The sequence below is a fragment of the Eublepharis macularius genome, chromosome 1, assembly GCF_028583425.1.
Source record: "Eublepharis macularius isolate TG4126 chromosome 1, MPM_Emac_v1.0, whole genome shotgun sequence".
NCBI classification, from domain to species: Eukaryota; Metazoa; Chordata; class Lepidosauria; order Squamata; family Eublepharidae; genus Eublepharis; species Eublepharis macularius.
The window spans coordinates 76,989,263-77,009,212 of record NC_072790.1 but is presented as its reverse complement, the minus strand read 5'-3'; the positions used below and the strand labels follow the sequence as shown (position 1 = coordinate 77,009,212).

Below are 19,950 nucleotides of genomic sequence, written 5' to 3'. Positions count from 1 at the left end.
CGTCTGTTTCTAGGCGCAATTCAACGTGCTGTTTCTTATCTTTAAGCCTTAAATAGCTTGGGTCCAGAGTATCTGTAGGACCGTTACTACCCACACCACTAGGTAAAATCTGCCTTGCAAACCTTGCTCTGTTCAGCAGCCAGAGACAGCATTTTCTGTGGTGGTTTCCCCTTGAAGCATCACCTGGCATCTATATTACTGTCTTTTAGACATCCGGCAAAAACATATATTTTTACCTAGGCTTTTAATTAGAGGTTTTTATCTTCCCAGCTGTTTTATTGTCTGCTACTGCTTCATGTAGAGTTTTATTGTGTTTTTATGTCTCTGGGATTGATGAGTCGCTTGTTTTGTATCAATAATTTACTATTTTAATTAAAAAGAGACCTTGAACAAAACTGTAGAGAGATGGCATAGATACTTCCTAAATACATAAATAAATCGAGCTTAGAAAATGTGGCTGTCCAGTATGAAGCCCAAAGCTCAGTCCCTGGCAAGTCCGGGTACAAAGATCTCAGGGAGCAGGTTTGGGAAAGACATCAGGCTGAACTGCTGCCCATTGGGATAGGATAGCTACACTATTGATCTTGCTCACTAAATGACAGGAGATTCCTGTTGCATGTGAATTGCTGCGGAAAATAAATTGATCTTTCTAAATCAGTCCTATATCAGTTCCAAAATAAAATTTTATTTTTCACTAATTTAGGAATGGCTGGATACTATAGATCTTGGATAACATTCTCCAACAATATGTACTGTAGTTGCACTTACATACCCTATGCTATGCAAAAGCACAAGAAAGAGCTGCATATGTCCTGCTGTGTTCATTGTGCTTCCCTTTTCTTATTAGCCTGTATGTATCATTGCTCTCGTATCACCAGCTGGGGAGCAGGAGGGGAAATAAGCACAGATGATTGGCAGAGTTGAGGGTGCAAGAACATTGTCCTTCAAGCTGAATGAGTTAGTTTTCCCTGATCAATGTTTGTTTTTCAATTAAGGCATATCCAAGGGCAGGATCCCAGTTCTATTTATGTTTCATTTTTGTTGGAGCAGGACAATAGCTCAGCATTGCTCAAGGTCCAGGTTTGCAGTGTGGAAGCCCATGGCCTGCCTTTTCCAAGTTACTTCTAATTTGTACAATAACAGACAGCAAAACCTCAGTGGATATAAAAAGGCATTTAAAGTATGTTGGGGGAGTGCACATGTGCGGACACACATATATACTATGTCATCCTGCCTCATTTTTCATCACCGAGAATGTAGACTGCTGTTAAGAAAGGACTTCTAGTTTTACTGCAGTTCCACAATTTTCCATAAAAGTCTTCTGTCCAGCAGCCATGATCACTTTTCAGGCTTGCAGCCAAAAGCCCAACCATATTTCTGTTTCTAAAACGTATCATAGCTTAAACATTTATTGTGATCTTTGGTGTTTTCTGGCATGAGTGTTAGTGATCATTTGCATCAAGATTCTTTAGATTCTGTTCCAAGGAAATCCAAATTCTGCCCCAAGAAAATGTAAACATTTATGCATTAATGATTTAATTGAACAATATAAAAATTGTTTAGATGTGTGTAAGATAATGTGCAGTATTTGGTTTTTCACAGAGTATGACTTTCTTTTTTTGCAAACTTCACATAACATGCAAGGAATATTAGCAGGCTAGCAAAACTTAGTATTAGAAAAAACCAAAACACAATAAATTAGTGAAATTTCTCCTTGAACAAGTGCGTTCTGTGAACCTAAAACAGTAGCCCTTAAAGATGCAAAGACCATTGTGTTTCATGACATAATCCTTCTGTTGTCTTACAGGTACATTTTATTTTGTTGACAAATGCATGATAGATTTTTACCTTGTTTGGATGTTTATTGCTGAAAATCTACAAAGATATTTTCTGTCCCTTTTTTAGCCAACAAGACGATCTGCAAGATTGTCAGCTGTAAGTATTTATAAGAGTTTGTATAAACTTGAAGGCAAAGTCTGTTTCATTCAAAACAATACAAGTTGGCACTGGTCATGCCATATGATGATTGGTAAGGCAATCTTGATTCATTTTTCGTTCTTAGTTTAGACCTTGGAACGTAAGTATTTCCCACTTCCCTGTGAAAAGGGGCAGGATTAAAGGATTTAGATTACCCTCCTAAGCAGAATTTTGCCCTTCTAAATTCATTAAAATCAATGGACATAGAAAGATTGCCACTGTGAGTTTCCTTTTGATGACAAAAAGTGCGCTGGCCTGTAAGTTGCATAATTATTTTGTATATAAATATACAAATTCATCATATTGGAAGCAAATCCCACTCTGGCATCAGATAGTAAAACCACTGATCCTGCGAAGAATCACGGTGGCATCCCAGGTTTAGCTAACTCCAGTTAAACTCTCAGCCCTCTTTCTCCCTTTTCTCCCAATTCAAATTGGACAACAGGTTCCAAACTCTGTCACTACCTCTCTCTCTAGCGGGAGAGTATCACTTTCAAAAGACAATTCCAGGATATTGGGGGGAAAAATCTTAGGCCCTTAAATAATGTTAAAGCTGGGGGTTGGGGCTGGGGGGGGGGTCAGAGTTCCTGACCACACACAGTTGCCCTTTTCACTGTAATAGATAGCCAAATGCACAAGAATACCTGTTATTCATACTTTCAGATGTCCCCCTAACATATGTAGCAACAGGGCACATACAGGGCAAGGGTAGCTTTGGAGTTGATAGTTTCCCCAAAAACTGCTTTGTTTGGCTGGTTCCTCATTTCCTTTTCATGAAAAATGTTCAGTGTATGTATATATGCATCAAATCAAGGCAACAGATGCAGGAGGCATGACTGGAAAGGGTTTGTTACAGTTTTAAGAGATGGCACGAATAACTGGTAGAGCAGTGAACTTTCAGCCTTTCTGGCATAGATTAAGAGGTGGATTTGTGATTAAGAAGCATATCTACAAGTCATTTCTGGCTTCTTTGCCATTACATGTTAAGAAAAGTGAAAAGGAGAAAGGTGGTTGGTAACTGTTAACTATGGAACTCTCTGTTTCCTAGAAACCAGCTCCACCAAAACCTGAGCCTAAGCCAAGGAAAACCACGAAGGTAAAAAATGTTTCTTTCTAACTCACGTTTTACCATTCACATAGGCAAAATTAGCCTGCTGAATTTATCCTATATGAATTTTAAAAGATTCTTAATACTTATTTTTAAACTTGTTTGTGTGGTTACCAGAGGCGGTGCCAGTGTTTCTGGTGCCTGAGGGCTGTTGTTCTCCCACGTGGAAGCGTGCGCACCCAGACTGCGTGATGGCGTCACTGTGTGTGATGTCACACACAGGGCATGCTGCTGGGATGGTGCGCATGTGTCCTCCCAGCCCTCTAGCTTAGTTACTCTGCGCGCTGCCCTGGCCACCTGCCGCGCCTGGCCTGCAGCTGTGTGCGGGTGGTGGCAGCGGCGGCAGCAGCAGCAAAGGGCAACTGAGTGGGTGGGCTGGGAGGCTGCACGCTCAGTTGCCCCATGCTGCCGCCACCAGCATGCACTCCTGGCTGGGTGCAGAGCCAGGCACAGCAGGCGGCTGGGTCGGCGCGCGTGCGTCCTCCCAGCCTTCTGGCTCAGTTGCTCCGTGCGCCACCCCGGCTGCCTGCCATGCCTGGCTCGCAGCTGTGTGTTGGCAGCGGTGGCAGCAGCATGGGGCAATTGAGCTCCGTGGTGTGCGCCCCTGCTCCTGGTGCCCTCTGGCGCCTTAGCGCTTGAGGCGGCTGCCGGCCCAGCCTCAATGGATGCGCTGGCCCTGGTGGTTACATTCTAAAGTAAAGTAAAATGAGAGTTACACACACTAAGGTAATTAATTGTAAAGGCTGACCCTTTCTAAAGTAATTCTAAAGTAACTAAAATGAAATTCTGATTAACAGAAGAAAAAGAAACAACTAAATGTCAGTAGATGCCTTTAAGTTACTATGAAAATCCCGGGAACACTGAAGAGGCACCTTGATTGTTACCATTTGAAAGCCTTCCCTCTTTTTTTTCCTTTAAGCTATCAGCCTGAGCACACTTTAGGCATTCCCTAGCAAAAAATACCCCTTTTCACAAAGACCGACTTTTCAATAATGAAATACCATTAAATTCATGTAAATGTATTCAGTAACTCAGCTGCCTTTTAAGCAATAGGTCTTGTAGTGAGTAATCCTAATTAGTTTAAATCCCAAATTGTAGAACCACTACTGCACTTCCATCTGGTGATGTCATGGGATGGAGCCTGGTATGGCCCACTGAGCTCCAATCAAGGATCAGTCTGGCCCATGTCATTATTTGAGTTGTGCACTCCTAGTCTACAGTATACACAGGAATTATCGTTATATAATGCTGTAGATTGTGTTATATAAAATTCTTCATAAATGAATAAAACATTTTAAAAATAATTTCAGTCATTCTAAAAGAGATTATTTCATGGGAGGTTTTTAAAGATGTCCCTCAAATTTCATTTTTTCAACTTGAAAAAGGGGGGAGATTGTCTTCGGGGAGGGGGGGACCTCCTGTTTTTCATCTGGGTATTTTGCAGAACTTCACATCTCTAATCACACATCATTCCTGATTGTGTGAGAGAGTCCTGATTTGGCTGCTTTCCCTCTCTCTTTGTAAAAACAGCTGGGTGTTCCTTTTTACAGTGTATTATCCCTTATTACAGAGGTCAGAGTTTGAAATTTATCTTCTATAATGTAAAAACATTTTCTTTATTGAATTCCTCAAGATAATAGGTACTACTCATCTCCTCCATCTGTTTGTAGTATAGCTTGTTCTGAACCATAATATACAAAGTGGTTCACAAAGCTTCATGCACGTGATTCCTTTTGCTGCTTCCCCCCCCCCCTTTTTCATAGCAGTTTACTCAACAAGTGTGATGTCCAGGGTTTCCTTATCATTTGCAACTGTATTTTCAATACACAAGATGGAAATATCATGCCGTGTTTTGTTGGCTTCCACATGAGTGATGAGAAAGAGGGCAGGAGTGACCCTGTCTCCTTCCCCCTCATTTCTAGCTCTTGTATAAAGTGGGGAGAAGCACGGCCTCCTGGTGCAAGAACAGAATACACACCCCTCCCCTTTTGTAAAAGACTAGGAATGGAACAAGCAAAAAAGGAAGCCATAGGTCTATGTGGACTATGCAGATGACCTTCAATACTGTAGTTTTATTGGCAGAAGCAAAATATTCTTTATAAATTGGATGGTAGTGTCAGTGTTTGCAGGAGATTCTATTTGGGACGTCTGGTAGCCTAAAGTTATTGTAACTGAATTTAGGTTGCTAATTTTTACTAGTCTGCTACACATAACATGGATATTTGGAGAGCCATCATAATTACTAGCAAGAATTCTCTGCTCTGTAATACATATATGTCTCTGTCTTTGATCTATTATTAGAAGGAACCTGGAACAAAAACTAACAAAGGTGCTAAGGGGAAGAAGGATGAAAAGCAAGAAGCTGCAAAGGAAGGTACTACACCATCTGAAAATGGTGAAAATAAAGCTGAAGAGGTACTTTACACACAAAGATCCTGCTGATTCAGTCAGTGTGTTTTTGTAATTCAATTTTATGAGCCATTGAAAGCATGTTCATAATATTTCTTTTTATTGCCCCGTGATGTTATTACAGATTCGCATCTCTCGCTCCACTGTTAGTGTTTCAACATCCAGAGGTGCTCCACCCAGCACACTGTCAGTAAAAGGGCAGATTGAAACAGTGAAAGTTAAGGGTACGATAGAGCATTCTGCATGTGTGCAGTGAATAGAAAGAGATAGTAGTGTGGTGCTTTTCATTGTGAACAATGGAAGCTGGCAGGTAAGGCTTCTATGGCTTTTGCAAATTAGGAACCAATACATTTGAGAGTGTTTATAGCTGTCCTGTCTGTATAAATATAGCATTTAAGTAGCCTGAAATTGGGGGCATGCAAACATTGCAACAAAAAGAAAAACTGCTCGTGATGGGAATTTTTTCCCTTTTCGTTCTGAGCTTTTAAAAGTAAAAGATAGGCATATAGTGTTAGGCTGCCATAACACTTTTTTTCTTTACCTTTTCTCAGGCACAGAGAACTGAACGTGTAGAAGACAAGTGCGTGTGAACTGACATGAACATTTGAGGATGATTTTATGTATCTCTTGGACAACTTTTAAAAGATATTTTTATCAAGTATTTTGTAAATGCTAATTTTTTAGGACTTACAATAAGTTGACAAACTGTATATGGACATTTCCCCTCCCATATGCGCGCTTTTAGAAATTCCCAATGTTGCCAAGTTTAAATAAAATGTATCAACATTGGAAAAAGAGTGTTTATAAGATTGGGCAACCATTCCATATACTTGCTTTTCAGAAATGTAAGTCTTGTGCATATGGTGATGTTTTTACTGTGGGTGTTTGGATTTTTCTTGCAGTTTTTCTATAGCAATAATCTGTGGTGCTTTTGTACTTAAGGTTTATGCGATTTTAATGAAACATGTATAGATATGGCCATCTGATGACCATGTTGAGTTCTTTGCTATTGGTTTAAAATAAAAAAGTTTCCTTGCCAGCAAATATTCCAATGTTTTCTCTAAATTTGAGATATGTCTTATAAATACTTCACTCTTGTTAAGCAGAAAATAAGCACACTTATTTGCAAGTTGATTTCAGTGATTTCAGGATCAGTGTTTAAGGTCATGGAAGGCACCCTTACTCTGCAACCTAAATACACTTACTTTGTAATAACATTTATTGTTTGAAATCAGTGTACATAAATACACTTATTTCAACGAAGTGTTGAGTGGGCAAAGGCCAAAGTGGTTTGTGCTCATTATGCAGCATTTATGATGCATTCAGACATATACATCTGTTTCATAAATGTGGATTTTGTGAGGCATCAAGCCAAACACAACCAACAACTGTATACTGTGGTCTGCCAAGTACTGCAAAAGTCCTACAGCCTCAGAACACATCAGGCTAAGGCAGTAAGAAAAAAAAAATATCGGAAGTTTCATGAGCCCGATAGACTATACAGACTGATGGGCTGCTTTGGCTTGATGGGTCATAATTTGTGAAAGACCTGATATACAAGAACAAAAGATCCATGACATACCAAGTGACTTTTTCTACATTCTTCTTCACTGTATCAACTTAAATTGACTATAGTCTTGTAACAGCACAACACAAATTGATGTAGTCCTTGATTGAGAGATGCAGAGGAACATCCCTCCCATCTTTTAAACCGCCCCTTTCTCTTTTTGTTTTACCAGAGATGATTTCCATGTAAACATTTAAGACTACAAAATCGAATCCTCTGCTTCAATTCTTAATCTAAATTTGGTAATTTCTGCTTTTTAATAAAACGATTGATGAAAAATGTGTCAAAGTTAAAACAACACTGTGTGTGGTACCTTGTAGAGATAATGTAGATTAAGTATATTTTAAGAGGTCTGTGGTTGTGCTGGCAGTGTTAAATTAGAGGGATAATTTTAATACGTATGTTAACACTGCTTCAGCCCATTTTAGCACCTAGTGATTTCCCATTTGTTTTTCTCATTTTTGCTTGGGACTTACTTTTTTCTGTTGGGGGGAGGGAGGATGGAGGGGGAGAAGATAAAGGAACATATTTATTGTCCTTTGGTAACATTTATTTTTTATTGCTACACTGGTGGCCCTGATGTTTGGGATATATGCATGTTTCAGTCAATAAATGAAAGTAATTATCACCTAACCCTAGTGTCCTTATTTGGTATTTGGTGAGAATTATACCTCCCATAGTAGCCTGCTACTCTTTCCATTTCCACAGCATATCTGCGCATTTCCATTTCCATGCATGCATTGCAGACGTGAATGAAAATGATAAAAATACAATGTATATTTGGTTGATATGTAAAATAAGATGCCATAAAAAATTCAAGACAAGTTTTAAGCAAATATATTAAGAGTTTCATTAGCCTCATCTGGTCACAAAGACCTGGGGTGCAGGCTTGTTCTGGGCTTCTTTTTTTAAAGCATACACCATTGCTCTGTGATTTGCTTCCTCCAGTAAAGCCCTATTGACTTTGTTATTTAGCTCCTATCACCAGGGTTTGAATTTCCAACACACAGACTCTCTCCTTTGCAACATCCCTTTGATATGAGAAGGTATTATTATCCTTCATCTTACAGATTGGTAATTAAGTCACAAGAGATTTATTGTCCAATCCCTAAAGCTGTTCTACTAACGGAAAATAGAGTGAATAGAGCTTGCATTGACCTGTTGGAAGAAAATACTGTTCAAACTGGACAAATTAGGAATTGAGTAGGGGGCCCCCGAACATTTTAATCTTTTCACGTCTCTTCATTTTCCTTACAATTTTACAATCATGAATATTCTATTGTTTACCAAAATAATTTACCTAGCTGCGGAGTAGATAGTTAATTTTTAGTCTCAAACTAATGTCTTATAAATGTTAAACATGTTATGTTGCATTATACATTTTTAGCAACATGTTATGTTGCATTATACATTTTTAGCATATACAGCATGCTGGCAACTTCCATTGTAATCAGGTATATGCTTTAGTTCTTAGCTATTAATCGAAATCTTAATTCTGTTGTATTCCTCAAGAAAGTCTATTGCAATTTAGTGATGGGATGGCTCCATTATGAAGTGTTAACCTAGTGCCTCAAGAGTTCTATTGCAAGTGAATTTATGTAAAACAGATTTTTAAATAAAATGTAAAACTTATTTAATGTAATACACCGATTATCTAGTGTTATAAAGAACACAGCCAAATAAATCCAAAGCGTGTGTGAGAGAAACAGGCCAAATTATAAAAAAACTTCATGAAATAAATTCAGACATAGGTATTTATAATAACATTATAACATTTGATTTATATACTGCCCTTCTGGACAAACTAATGCCCACTCAGAGCAGTTTACAAAGTATGTTATTATTATCCCCACAGCTATCACCCCGTGAGGTGGGTGGGGCTGAGAGAACTCCAGAGAACTGTGACTGACCCAAGGTCACCCAGCTGGCTACAAGTGGAGGAGCAGGGAATCAAACCCGTTTCTCCAGATTAGAGTCCTGCTTTTAATCACTATACCAAACTGGCTCTCATTTGGGGAGGAAATTAAGTGAAAATTGTTAGCTGTAAAGAATCATTATAAAGAAGCTTATAGACAAAACCAACAAGCACCATTCAAATGTCAGAGATTTAATACTACAGGTAAAGAATATAACAGAAAGAATCATGATTACTATTCAGGACTTATTGTAAGAGTACCATTTGCTGGAATGTGGAGCAAGGTAAAAGACGCATGGAAATAAAAAGAATAAAAATCACAGATTACTTTAAAGATGAGGATGGAGAAGGGGCTAGAAAGGACCAAGGAATAAGAAGTGTGTGAGTAAAGGTTGGGTCTTACAGCAAAACACATTAATATGAAATCACATTACAAACATAGAAATGTGTTTTTTTGCAAAATGAAAGTTTCCCCCCTTCATGGGAGTGAATGTGGTGTAGTATTTAGAGCAGGTGTCAAGCAGTTAGGAATTCTTGAGATAATTGGACTGCCCTTTGATGGTACCTGGCTCCATTAATGCTGAGCGTGGGACAGGGTTAGAAAAGCCTCTCAGCTGTTCCCTGGACTGAGAAATGATGGTCCAACTCTCCTCCCCCCCAGGGAAATTTCCATGTTATCTACTCTATAAGGAAATATAGAATCAAACAAAATTCATTCTTCTGGTAGAGATAAGTTCTAATAGTTATATCAACTTCCTTTGCAGTAAAGAGCTTTATGCTGTTTTACATTTCAATACTGATACGGCAACAACAGAATCAGTCATAGGCTATCAAAATTGCTGAGGTACTTCTCAATCAGATAGCATTTCAAATTTTGTTCTATATATACAAGCCCCCCCAATTATTGAAAAAATTAAAAGTAGAACATTTAAATAACTGTATTTCAGAATGGAGACTTGTGTAACCCCAATGGTTAAAGTGCTTCCAAGTCATTCTGTGCTAAAATTTGGCACATGTATTATCTAGAAAACTGTTTTCTAGAACCTAGAAAGGTCTGAGAAACAAATGTAACTCTTGTCTTAGGAAAAAGGGGACCTTAAGTCTATTCCCAAATGTTTCGAGGTATTTCCAGCTACTCGGATGAAACATGCACAGGTACATAGCCCAAGGCACCCTGAACACATTTGACACAAGAATACTGCAATCAAATTCGGATCGATCGGTTTACGTTTGGGATTGCAGTCTGCAGACAGTCTGGCGCCAGCCATCTGTTCCCGAGGGAACGGAGCCCCGTGGAAACGGAGCCTGGGGAATGCCGGAGCTGTTTGCCCTCCTTCTGTCACCCTGGAAACGCGAATGGAAGCCCAGCTTTCCTTGATCAGCAGGGCTTCCTTCCAACCACGGAGCAGCCAGAAAAGCGAGCGCCCGTCTCGTCCATTTGGGAGAAGAGAGGGGAGGGCAGGGGAAGGGGGTGTTCTTCTGTAGCCATGGGCACTCGCATCTCATCCCTGAAAAGCCTGAGAGGCAGCTCTTACGGCCAAACACAGCCCTCCTGTGTAGCAGACCCAGGCTTTATAAATAGCCATGTGCTGCGCAACAAAGTTTCACTTTCCACTCGTGGGTGGAGTGGGACAGAGGCGAGCTCTCGCTTGCCACTTTTGGAGAGAGAAAGCGCAAGAGAGAGAGAGGGGGAGCTTTAGCTTTGGGCTTCAGCGGATAGGGAATTAGGGAATAGGGAGCTATCTCCTCTGGTTCCAGGGCTGCCGCCTAGCTCTGGGGCCAAGCTCGGTGGGCACCTCGGCTGAGGGCTCAGGTCTGTTGGGGAGTGTTGCAGCTGGGGTTGGGCTCTATTCCTATTATCTCTCTCTGCTTCCAGGGCTGCCGTCTAGCTCTGGGGACAAGCTCAGTGGGCACCTCCTTGGCTGAGGGCTCACACAGTATTACACACTCTAGTGCCTGGTGACTCTGGTCTGGGGGAGTGTTGGTGGTGGGGCACCCTCCCGATTCCTGATTCTGTTATCGGAAATGGGACTTGATCAATGAGGTTTGGGTAACTGGGTTTGGCGCCGACGCGGAATCACGATCAGCTAAATCGGGATTATTTTTTGGATTGTGCCCATGTCTAATTCTGAGTCCCCCTCCCTCCCACATTCCAGGGACATAGCTGACCACTGCAGTCATCTTTGGAGGCCCTGCTCTAGGTGCCCCCACCATTTAAAATGAGGCGAGTGGTACCTAGGCGAGGGCTTTCTCAATAGTGACAAAAAACTCGAACCCTCTGCCCAGGGAGAGTAGCCTTTACCCTTCATATGCTGCCTTCTGCCAGCATATGAAGTTTTGCTTGTTATTCTTTCAGTGATCCTCCCTCCAATATTTTTAATTGTTTATCTTCTGTTTTTATTTTTAATTGTGATTCTAAATTGTTTTAATGATACATTTATGTGTTGGTTTTAATGACTCTTAAGATTTTAATTTTATTAGCCATGTTGGTGGCCCCTGAAGAGGACAGAGAGGTGGGATAAAAGTATTGTTGTTAGTAAATAAATTGTGAGAACTGTGGGGCAGGAAGTGTGCATGATGCCATTTTTCAGGGGCATTTTGACATCCCCTCATACACAGGAAATTTCGCAGTTGTATGCCAAGTGCATGTGTTTCTGAGTCTCTGAAATGCAACTTTAGGTTCATGATCAATCTTCATACACCATTAAGCATTGCTTATTAATAAACTCTCTTTAGACAACACAAGAGTTTTGTCAATATATTAACTTCTGGTTTGACAGCTGAGAAAGAAAAATGACATAGGAAATGGCCAAATAATTATGAAAGGAATTTCTTATTTAGAATTTTTAAGAAAGATATCTACCTGGCCTGTTAAACAATAAATGGGTTCTCCTTCTAGTGTGCTGTTAAGACACAAGGAAATTTGGTTCTACCAAAGTACTACAAAACATTTGATGATATTGCCTCTTGCATCTTTCTTGAAGGGTAATTGTGCCAATTAATTTATACTATCTCATTGTTATTATTACTATAACTGAAATGAAACACCAAATAATATAAAAGTGCCCACTAGATTAGGGAAGTGTTTTATCTAGCATTATTTATTTATTTGATTTATATTCTGCCCTCCCAGCACAAGCAGGCTCATAGAATTGTTTCCATTATCACAGGCCTACACCAGGGTCAGAGACCAAAAGTTCTTACCGCTGCTTCCAAACATTCAAAGTTATAGTGCCTCTGAATATGGAGACCCCATTTAGTCATCATGACTAATAATCATTGATAAAGCTATCCTCCATGGATTTATCTAATTCTCTTTTAAAGCTGTATCATCTACGGGCCAGCTGTATCACAAGGCAATGTGTTCTATAACTAAGTCACATGTTTTGGGAAGTACTTTCTTTTGTCTTACCTGAATCATCCGTCCATCAATTTAATTGGGTGCCCCAAGTTTAGAACATGGTGCAACTTCTTAAAGCCTAGTCTATACATTAGAGTTGCCATGCAGAATATGCTTTCAATAACTTTCCTGAGCATCTTCTAATCATAGTTAAGCTGTATTGTGTGTAATGGCTCAACAGTTTTCTCTATATTGGTCCAAATATATACAGGTTTTCTCTTGCAGCACTGACTTTCTTAGAGGGAACAAAATCCCATGCAGGAAACAATGAGGCAAACACATGCCTTTGGAAGTGACAGGACTGTGTACTTTTGCTGATGGCATGTGTGTGTCATCCATCAAAACCTGTGGCAGTAAGGTATGTCTCTATAGAAAACAACTGTACCTTGTCATTCTAAAGTTAGGGCAGAGATGCATTTTCCCTACTTTCTCTGAGAAAGATTTTGTTCCATTGGGGGAGAAGTAATGTAAGAAGCAATCCTTGTCGTGCAGAATTTGGTTGGGATATTACAGGGTAGCGTAACAGTCTCCATCTCCACCATATATATAAAATAATGTGGTAAATAAAGATATACTTATTTTTATTACACTATTGAATAAATGAGATTTAGCTGTTGTGTTTTTAACTTACCAACCATCCTGCTTGCTTTTGAGGTTTGAGCTGGAAATTATCAGTATTTTTGCTTTTGGAGGACCAGCACACAACTGCTGCCAGTGGTGTGTGTGTTTTCAACTGTTGTTGCAGGGGCAACAAAGAAAGCAGCAGCTCCTGCTTGTCCCCACCCCGTTCCCCAGATCCCAGGCTACCAGTGTTAAGGGAACAGGAATGCACCAGACCTGCACCCCATCAGCTGTTTGTCTAATAAGGCAGCAGGTGCTGTTTATCTCTACTTTGTTGCCTGAAATAAGTCTCTAGCCAGACACATTAACGTTTTTCACCCTGAGAACCACTAGGGAACGGAAGTTTGAGTGCTTTTGCTGCCTCATCGATGGCATAGCCTACTTTTAATTAATCAAAAACACAGACAAGCACATGAAACAAAAATTACTTCAGCTCCCTCCTCCTAAGTAGATACTGCCTTGCCTTTCTTTCCCACTGGGGAATTGTGCTTAGGGATACCTAGATGCTGCTTCTTGGGTTACATCCACAGCAGCATTTTTTGTGCACTCTGCTACAAACACCATGCAATGGGGCTCTTTATAGTGTGATCAGCCAATGATTATGCTCCATTTCATGTTTATCCTACACAATTCTATATCTCATTAGGAGGTACAAGCTTTAATAGACTGTCAGAACTGTGGTGTTACTATCCCCTCTCCTCCCCTTTATCGTTACAGACTTTTTATTTTTAGATCCTTCTGAAGAACTAATGCAGGTCAGAAAGGTTGGTCATACACCTACACCACCATGTTAACATTGCTGATTCCTTACATGATTACAAAGCCCATCTGCTTCCAGGAACCCACTGGAAGAAGAAAGTGAAAAATAACAAATTCAAACCCTTATATGCGGCTGTACACTCCACTGATCATGCATGCTGTGGGTCACAAGTATTTCACTGGCATTTTCTGTAGCAAAGAAATCAATTGTGAATTAACAGATATATGCTTTTAAAAACATGCACACAGTGGGTGCCCTATCATGGGTATTTTAAGAGTACATGTTTGTCATTCACACTTTACATGTTTGCAGCAGGCCAGGCACTAAGTGTGGAGCTGTTCTAGGTTCGAACAAGGCCACATACACACCTTAATATATGACTTAGTTGCTTTGCAGTTAACACAGGCCTGTTGTCCCTGGTATTTGTAGAGCTGTGAAGAACTAAATCCTGAATCTTCCATTGCACTTCAGTATTATGTTTTTGCACTGGTATTTCTTCTTCAACCAGTAAGCTTGAAAATCAAGAAATATGCACAGTGTGACTGATCTGGGATACACAAGTATTCTAATATGCTGTTAGCTACATCCTCTGTTGAATACTGAATATTGTACAAGAGACAGAAATATATTCCATTATGAACAGGGGTTAATACTATTAATATTTCCTGAAACGAGGAGTTCTAGAAGAGCTTATTTTTTTACGCGATTTCAACTTCTTATATTAAAAATGTCAGTATCATTTACATTTTTAATTTTTAAAAGTAACTTGATCACAGTGATTAATCAGTGACTTTAGAAAACATTGTTTCAAATGTTATTACACTGTCTAAGCATGCCATTTTGTTCAAATGCAAAAAAATTCTTAATGTAAAACTGCTGCCTATTTGTCGTCATCATGGCTTAGATCCAGCATATTGTTTCTGTAGCTGGAAATATTTCTGCCCATGGTACAGGATATTTTTACACTCCCACCTCATACTGAAATGCCCCCTAACTTTGAGGGGAATTTTTGGTTGCAGCAAAGGGGCAGCAAGAAAGTGATGGGCAGAAATCTCTCTAACAGAAATGCTCTCCTGGATTCAAACCATTGCCTAGGAGAGTTCTAGGCTATTTGCCAGTATATTTTATTTTGAACTTACCCAAAACGTCTACAAAGACTGAGGGTGGTCAACATTTATAGGGACCAGTATTATCTAATCTGGACCAGAAAAAAAACTGAACAACAAACCCAGAAAAGTGTGAGACTCTTGAGCCTATATTCCAGCCTAAACTCTTTAGAGATACTGGAAAAGAGCAGAGGCCTGGAATGTTTATTAGGATTGTGCTCATTCCTATTCTATTAGGAATCAAGTACAATCACCACCCTTTACTTTGGCATTACTAAGTTTTTCCTACTCCAATTATGTCCTACAAAAGAGTTGTTCAAATATGTTAAGGATCAGCTGATCCACATTGCATAATCCTGAATGTATTCCCCAGAACTGTACAATAGGATGACTTTATTTCAGCTGGAAAGAGAACTCTTTGCACATAGTTTCATGAAATACATTGGCTCCCAGACTCACCTGGGGGCCCAGGTTGCAGGCTGTGTTGGGGAGGGGGGCAGGGGGATGGCATGGCGACTGCCATGTTGTGAGAGGGCGGGTAAGCGACGGGGGCCTGGGAAGCACGCCCATGCACATCCGGTACAGGGACCCGTGGTCAGGGAAGCTGGCCCCGCCCCCTCAGCACTTGGCTTCTAGCCAGAAAAGGGTCATCCTCAGACATCACTGAAGAGTCGTGATTGGTCCATGAGATCTCCCCATGTTGCCAGGCAATTTGGGATAAAACGGAGAAGTTCAGTTATGCTTTTGTCAGAGGTCTGGGCTATATTCCTATCTGCTGGCCCTTCTGTCTTGCAACTATACTTTGAGGTCTAGAGGCTGCGAAGCTGAAAGCAGTGTTACCTTTGTAAGTTGTCGTGTTTCCTAGACTGGCAAGAGACACTGTTAGACGTGTTAATATTTAATAATATAATATTTTAATATTTAATATTATATTTTAATGTATTTTTATAACTGTTGTACCTCGCCCTGAGCCTGCTTGTGGGAAGAGTGGGTTAAAAATGTAAATAATAATAATGATGATGATGATGATGTTATTTAGATTAAGACACGTTAGGTCATGTAGTTTTTATCTATCTTTTTTGCACATTCTCTAGAAAGTAGTCTTTTATTCCCCCTGTTAATCTTATATACTAACAGTGACCCTGATCTACAGATACATAAGTCCGTCCATCAGGGCCACTTTCCTATGTGCCACATCCTTCTGAAACCTTGGGGAACCTGCCAGGATTGCAGAAAAATGTGAAAAGGAGGGGAAAAAACTATTTGGGGTTTTAAAATCCCCCCAAAGAAGACCACACTGTCTGCACATGTGGAGACAATTACCTCCTCCTCCTCCGCCAGGAGAACTATAATTGGGTGGAGCCTGGTAGCAAAACTCCTCTTGGCCATCGTAGGGTGGAGCCAAACACTGTTGCTGATGCTGCCACAATTCAGGCAGCAGCCATGCAGTCTGCCAGCTGCCTGGGTGAGAGCTCCTGTCCCGGAAGCAAAACTGGGATGAGGAGGCACATCATTGTCCTTGAGGAGGTGATGCACAAATTAAGACATATTGGTGGGAGGACTCCCCACTCCATGATACTTGGGGACAGCAATGACAGCTACAATAATAGTTCTAAAAAGGAGCACAGTATGCAGGTAAATTGAGAAAACTAAAGATGGGGATACCACAGCATGGTCTTTTAGTCTGTGCCGTTAAGATAGTGACTCTGTTGTTTTAAACTGCTTTTGATGGTTTTTTTAAAAATGTTTTATTACTGTGTAATTTGCTGAGGAGAGTCCTCAGTAAGTTATTTCAGACACTTTCTGTTCACAAATGTTTGTAATAAATAATAATTAAAACAAGTCCTTACATATCTACGATTTCCCATTTTGTTCAACTTGAAATATGTAGTTAGAATATGGAAGTGCCCTTTTATTTTGCTTTTCTCAGTACAGAGCTGATGGTTGGTATAGCTAGAGAAATAAGCATGCCTACAGCATCCTTACAGCTAATAGCAAGCCCCAGTGCAGTTTTAAAAAATCTGCACACAATGAGGCCAATTACAATTTTGAGGGTTTTTTTCCACAAAAATCCTAAAAACATGTACATCAAGGAATTCTCCAGACTTCATGTAGGATATTGAGCAACACAAAGCAGAACAGCAAAACCTCTTTACTATGAGGATACCATAACACTTATCAGCTAAGGTTGCCACGCTGAGCCTGGTAAATGGCAGGACGGGTGGGGTGGGGCACGCATGTGATGTTGACATGCCACGTGGTACAATCAGGAAGTGACAAAGGATAGCTCTAGGAATCATCAGAAACTCTATGGTAAAACCAAAGTTTCCAGCGATTCCTAAAGCTACCCTTTGTCACTTCCAATTACAATCTGTAATTGGAATTGGAAGCAACATAGCAACACTGGTTGTTTTTTATTTTATTTTTCTCTCAATGGGTCTTACCTGCAAGAAGCCTCCTGCTATGGTCCTGATAAGATTACGACCAGCCTCATCCTAAGTTTATTCAAAAATAAAACATAAATTCAAAGAGACACGAGTCTCCTTGAACTCAGTGAGACTTACTTCTAAGCAATCATACATTGGCTCAGGCTACTAATTTTATTTTCACACTTTTGAAAATGTGCAGAGTGGTTACACACAGTATTACTAGAGCAAGATCCAGGTCCAATAGCATATTAAAGACTAACAAGGTTTCCTAGGTTTGAGCTTTTAAGAGTCAAAGCTCCCTTTGTCAGATACAAGGACTTTTTCCACTCATACCTTGGAAATCTAGTGTTTAAGGTGGTATTGGACCCAGATCTCACGCCAACTACAGACCAACATGGCTACTCATCTGAAACACAGTATCAATACAAGCGATTGATGTAATTGCAGAGTCAAAGAAGATTACTCCTAACACTGGGCTTTACTTTGCTCCAAACCAAAACAGTGCAACTACCAGAGACATTTTCAGTACAAAGGCAGGCTCATAGTTTAGGGCCTTCTTACACATTAAGAAGCAGTAAAAGATTCATTAACATATGTGGGGAAGCTGCAGCCACCCTGGAACACGTACAAAAGCATATGTATGTTGCTTGCATTTACATGTGCCATATTATATATGTGTGGAAACCCTCGGGATCATTTATGATTTCTTTTTATTGTATTTTTCCCCTAAGAGATATTGATGCCACCTGCTTTAAACTATCTTCAAAACATCTATGTTACCTACCATCACTTGCTAGAGTTATAATATTCAAGCAGCAGATTAATAGTGTTTTTATCATTGTGTGCAAAAATTAAAATAGTAAGATGAAAAGCTAAGGGCCCAATTCTTTGGGTTTCTGAAGTGTTGATTTTAGAGAAATAAATATTTAGTGACCCTTCTTAAAAAATCTCAAAAACAGTTTTGAGGTCCACTGATAAATATATTCATAACATTCTATGCAGGAAAGCTAGAATTTATCCATTGCTGCCCTTTTGAAAGAAGTACAAGGCTTGTCATAGATGCTTTTGAGTTGGCAGTAGGTGAGTTCTCGTTAGGTAGTTTGTGGGAGAACTGGAGTTTGTGGTATATGACAGGGTTTTCTGGGAGGGTGGGTAGATTAAGTAGCATGTTATTAAGATTTTAAATTATGCTTTTATTGTTACAGATATCACTTAGCAATATTTTAACCACTTGAGACCAGGGGAAAGACAGGATTACAAACAAACATCATGCATATATATTGAAAACACAGTAATATGGACATTTATGTTAAATTTGGTTAGAAGACAGATTAATTGAATAAAATGCTTTGATTGGTGGACAGCCCTGCTTATAATTGATTATGTAAGCAAAACAATTCAACAGCTGCAAGTGCTTAAATCCCGAGAGTGTAAAAAAATACAACAGAATATTCTGAGCAAACAGAAATAATAGAGCTTCTAGCCATATATTTTACTATAAAATACAATGTAAAGTGATAGTTTTTAATCTATTTTCAGTAAGATTATAATGTACATATAAAAACTGACATATGATGTGTTTGGAAGTAAACAGTATATTTGACTGTATAACTAGACTCAAGCTGCTGACTTAGAGAATGCAGAAACCATTGGGGTGCAATTTTGAAATTTCACAAATATATTCACTTTCTTGTACTGCTTTTTAAGAGCTTTTGTTAATCTGATTCAGTACTATGTAAACAGAGATGTGGATATCATGCTGCATTAACATACCTATAAACCATGGAAGATTTTTAAAAAATTAATCACTGTTTTTATAGTTGGCCTTTCTCATTGAGAGTTACATAGTGCAAGTCAAAGTGAATGTCTGAAGCCACCACACTAAGCAGCCTTGAAAAATATTCTGCTCAGCATACAACTGATGCATAAAATCTGCAGTATAATTCTATTCTTATATTTTTCAAACGTTTAAATTTTATTTATTGAAACATTTATATCCCGTTTCTTCTTGGCTCAAGGTAGTACCTGAAGTCTTGCACTACTAGAAAGGAACTTCCTTAAAAGCTTTCCATCCAGTTCAAGTAGTCTTATTCTTGTGTAAATTCATAGAAAACTGTTAGTCTGTTTCTATTCATGCTAATAGTTTGTGTCCGTAAAAAGAAATAAATAAAAAAACTTCTGTAAAGCTCACATACAGCCTGAATAGCTCAGACTAGCCCAAGCTCATCAGAGGTTGGAAGCTAAGCCATGCATGGTTAGTACTTGGAAGACCAGGATTGCTATGCAGAGGAAGGCAAAATGGCAAACCACCTCATCTCATCTCTTGCCTTGAAAATCCTTTGAGGGGTTGCTGTAAATTGGTTGTGACTCGATGACACTTTATTATAATAAAGTTCAAATGAACATATAAGATGATGCTTTAGTCTACCAAACTAATGTTTCATCTAGTCCAGTGCACTCTGGTTCAACTGGTAGTAGATCTCTAGCTTTTCAAACAGGGCTTTCTTTCAGTGTGCTTACTTTAAAAAAAAATTAACTCCATATTCCAGGGATTGAGCTTGGGACTATCAACATGCTCTGCCATTACAGTTCTTCTTCAGAAACAGCCAGGTTGGTATAGTGGTTAAGAGCACGGGAGTCTAATCTGGAGAACTGGGT

General features: G+C 39.5%; 1 protein-coding gene across 5 annotated transcripts in view; it reads left to right on the top strand.

Annotated features, from left to right (window-relative positions):
- Nucleotides 1–7,694, top strand: part of HMGN3 (high mobility group nucleosomal binding domain 3) — a 32,919-nt gene extending 25,225 nt beyond the window's left edge. For 2 of the 5 annotated variants that reach the window (XM_054974294.1, XM_054974278.1), the window contains exons 3-6: nt 1,906–1,935; nt 3,026–3,073; nt 5,387–5,500; nt 5,619–6,138. In XM_054974294.1, coding sequence (XP_054830269.1) covers nt 1,906–1,935; nt 3,026–3,073; nt 5,387–5,500; nt 5,619–5,750 — 324 coding nt within the window. In that variant the 3' untranslated portion in view covers nt 5,751–6,138. Of the gene's footprint in view, nt 1–1,905; nt 1,936–3,025; nt 3,074–5,386; nt 5,532–5,618 lie in introns of all 5 variants that reach the window. The other 3 variants (XM_054974285.1, XM_054974303.1, XM_054974311.1) reach the window with 3 other exon arrangements.
- The last annotated feature ends 12,256 nt before the right edge of the window (nt 7,695–19,950 follow it).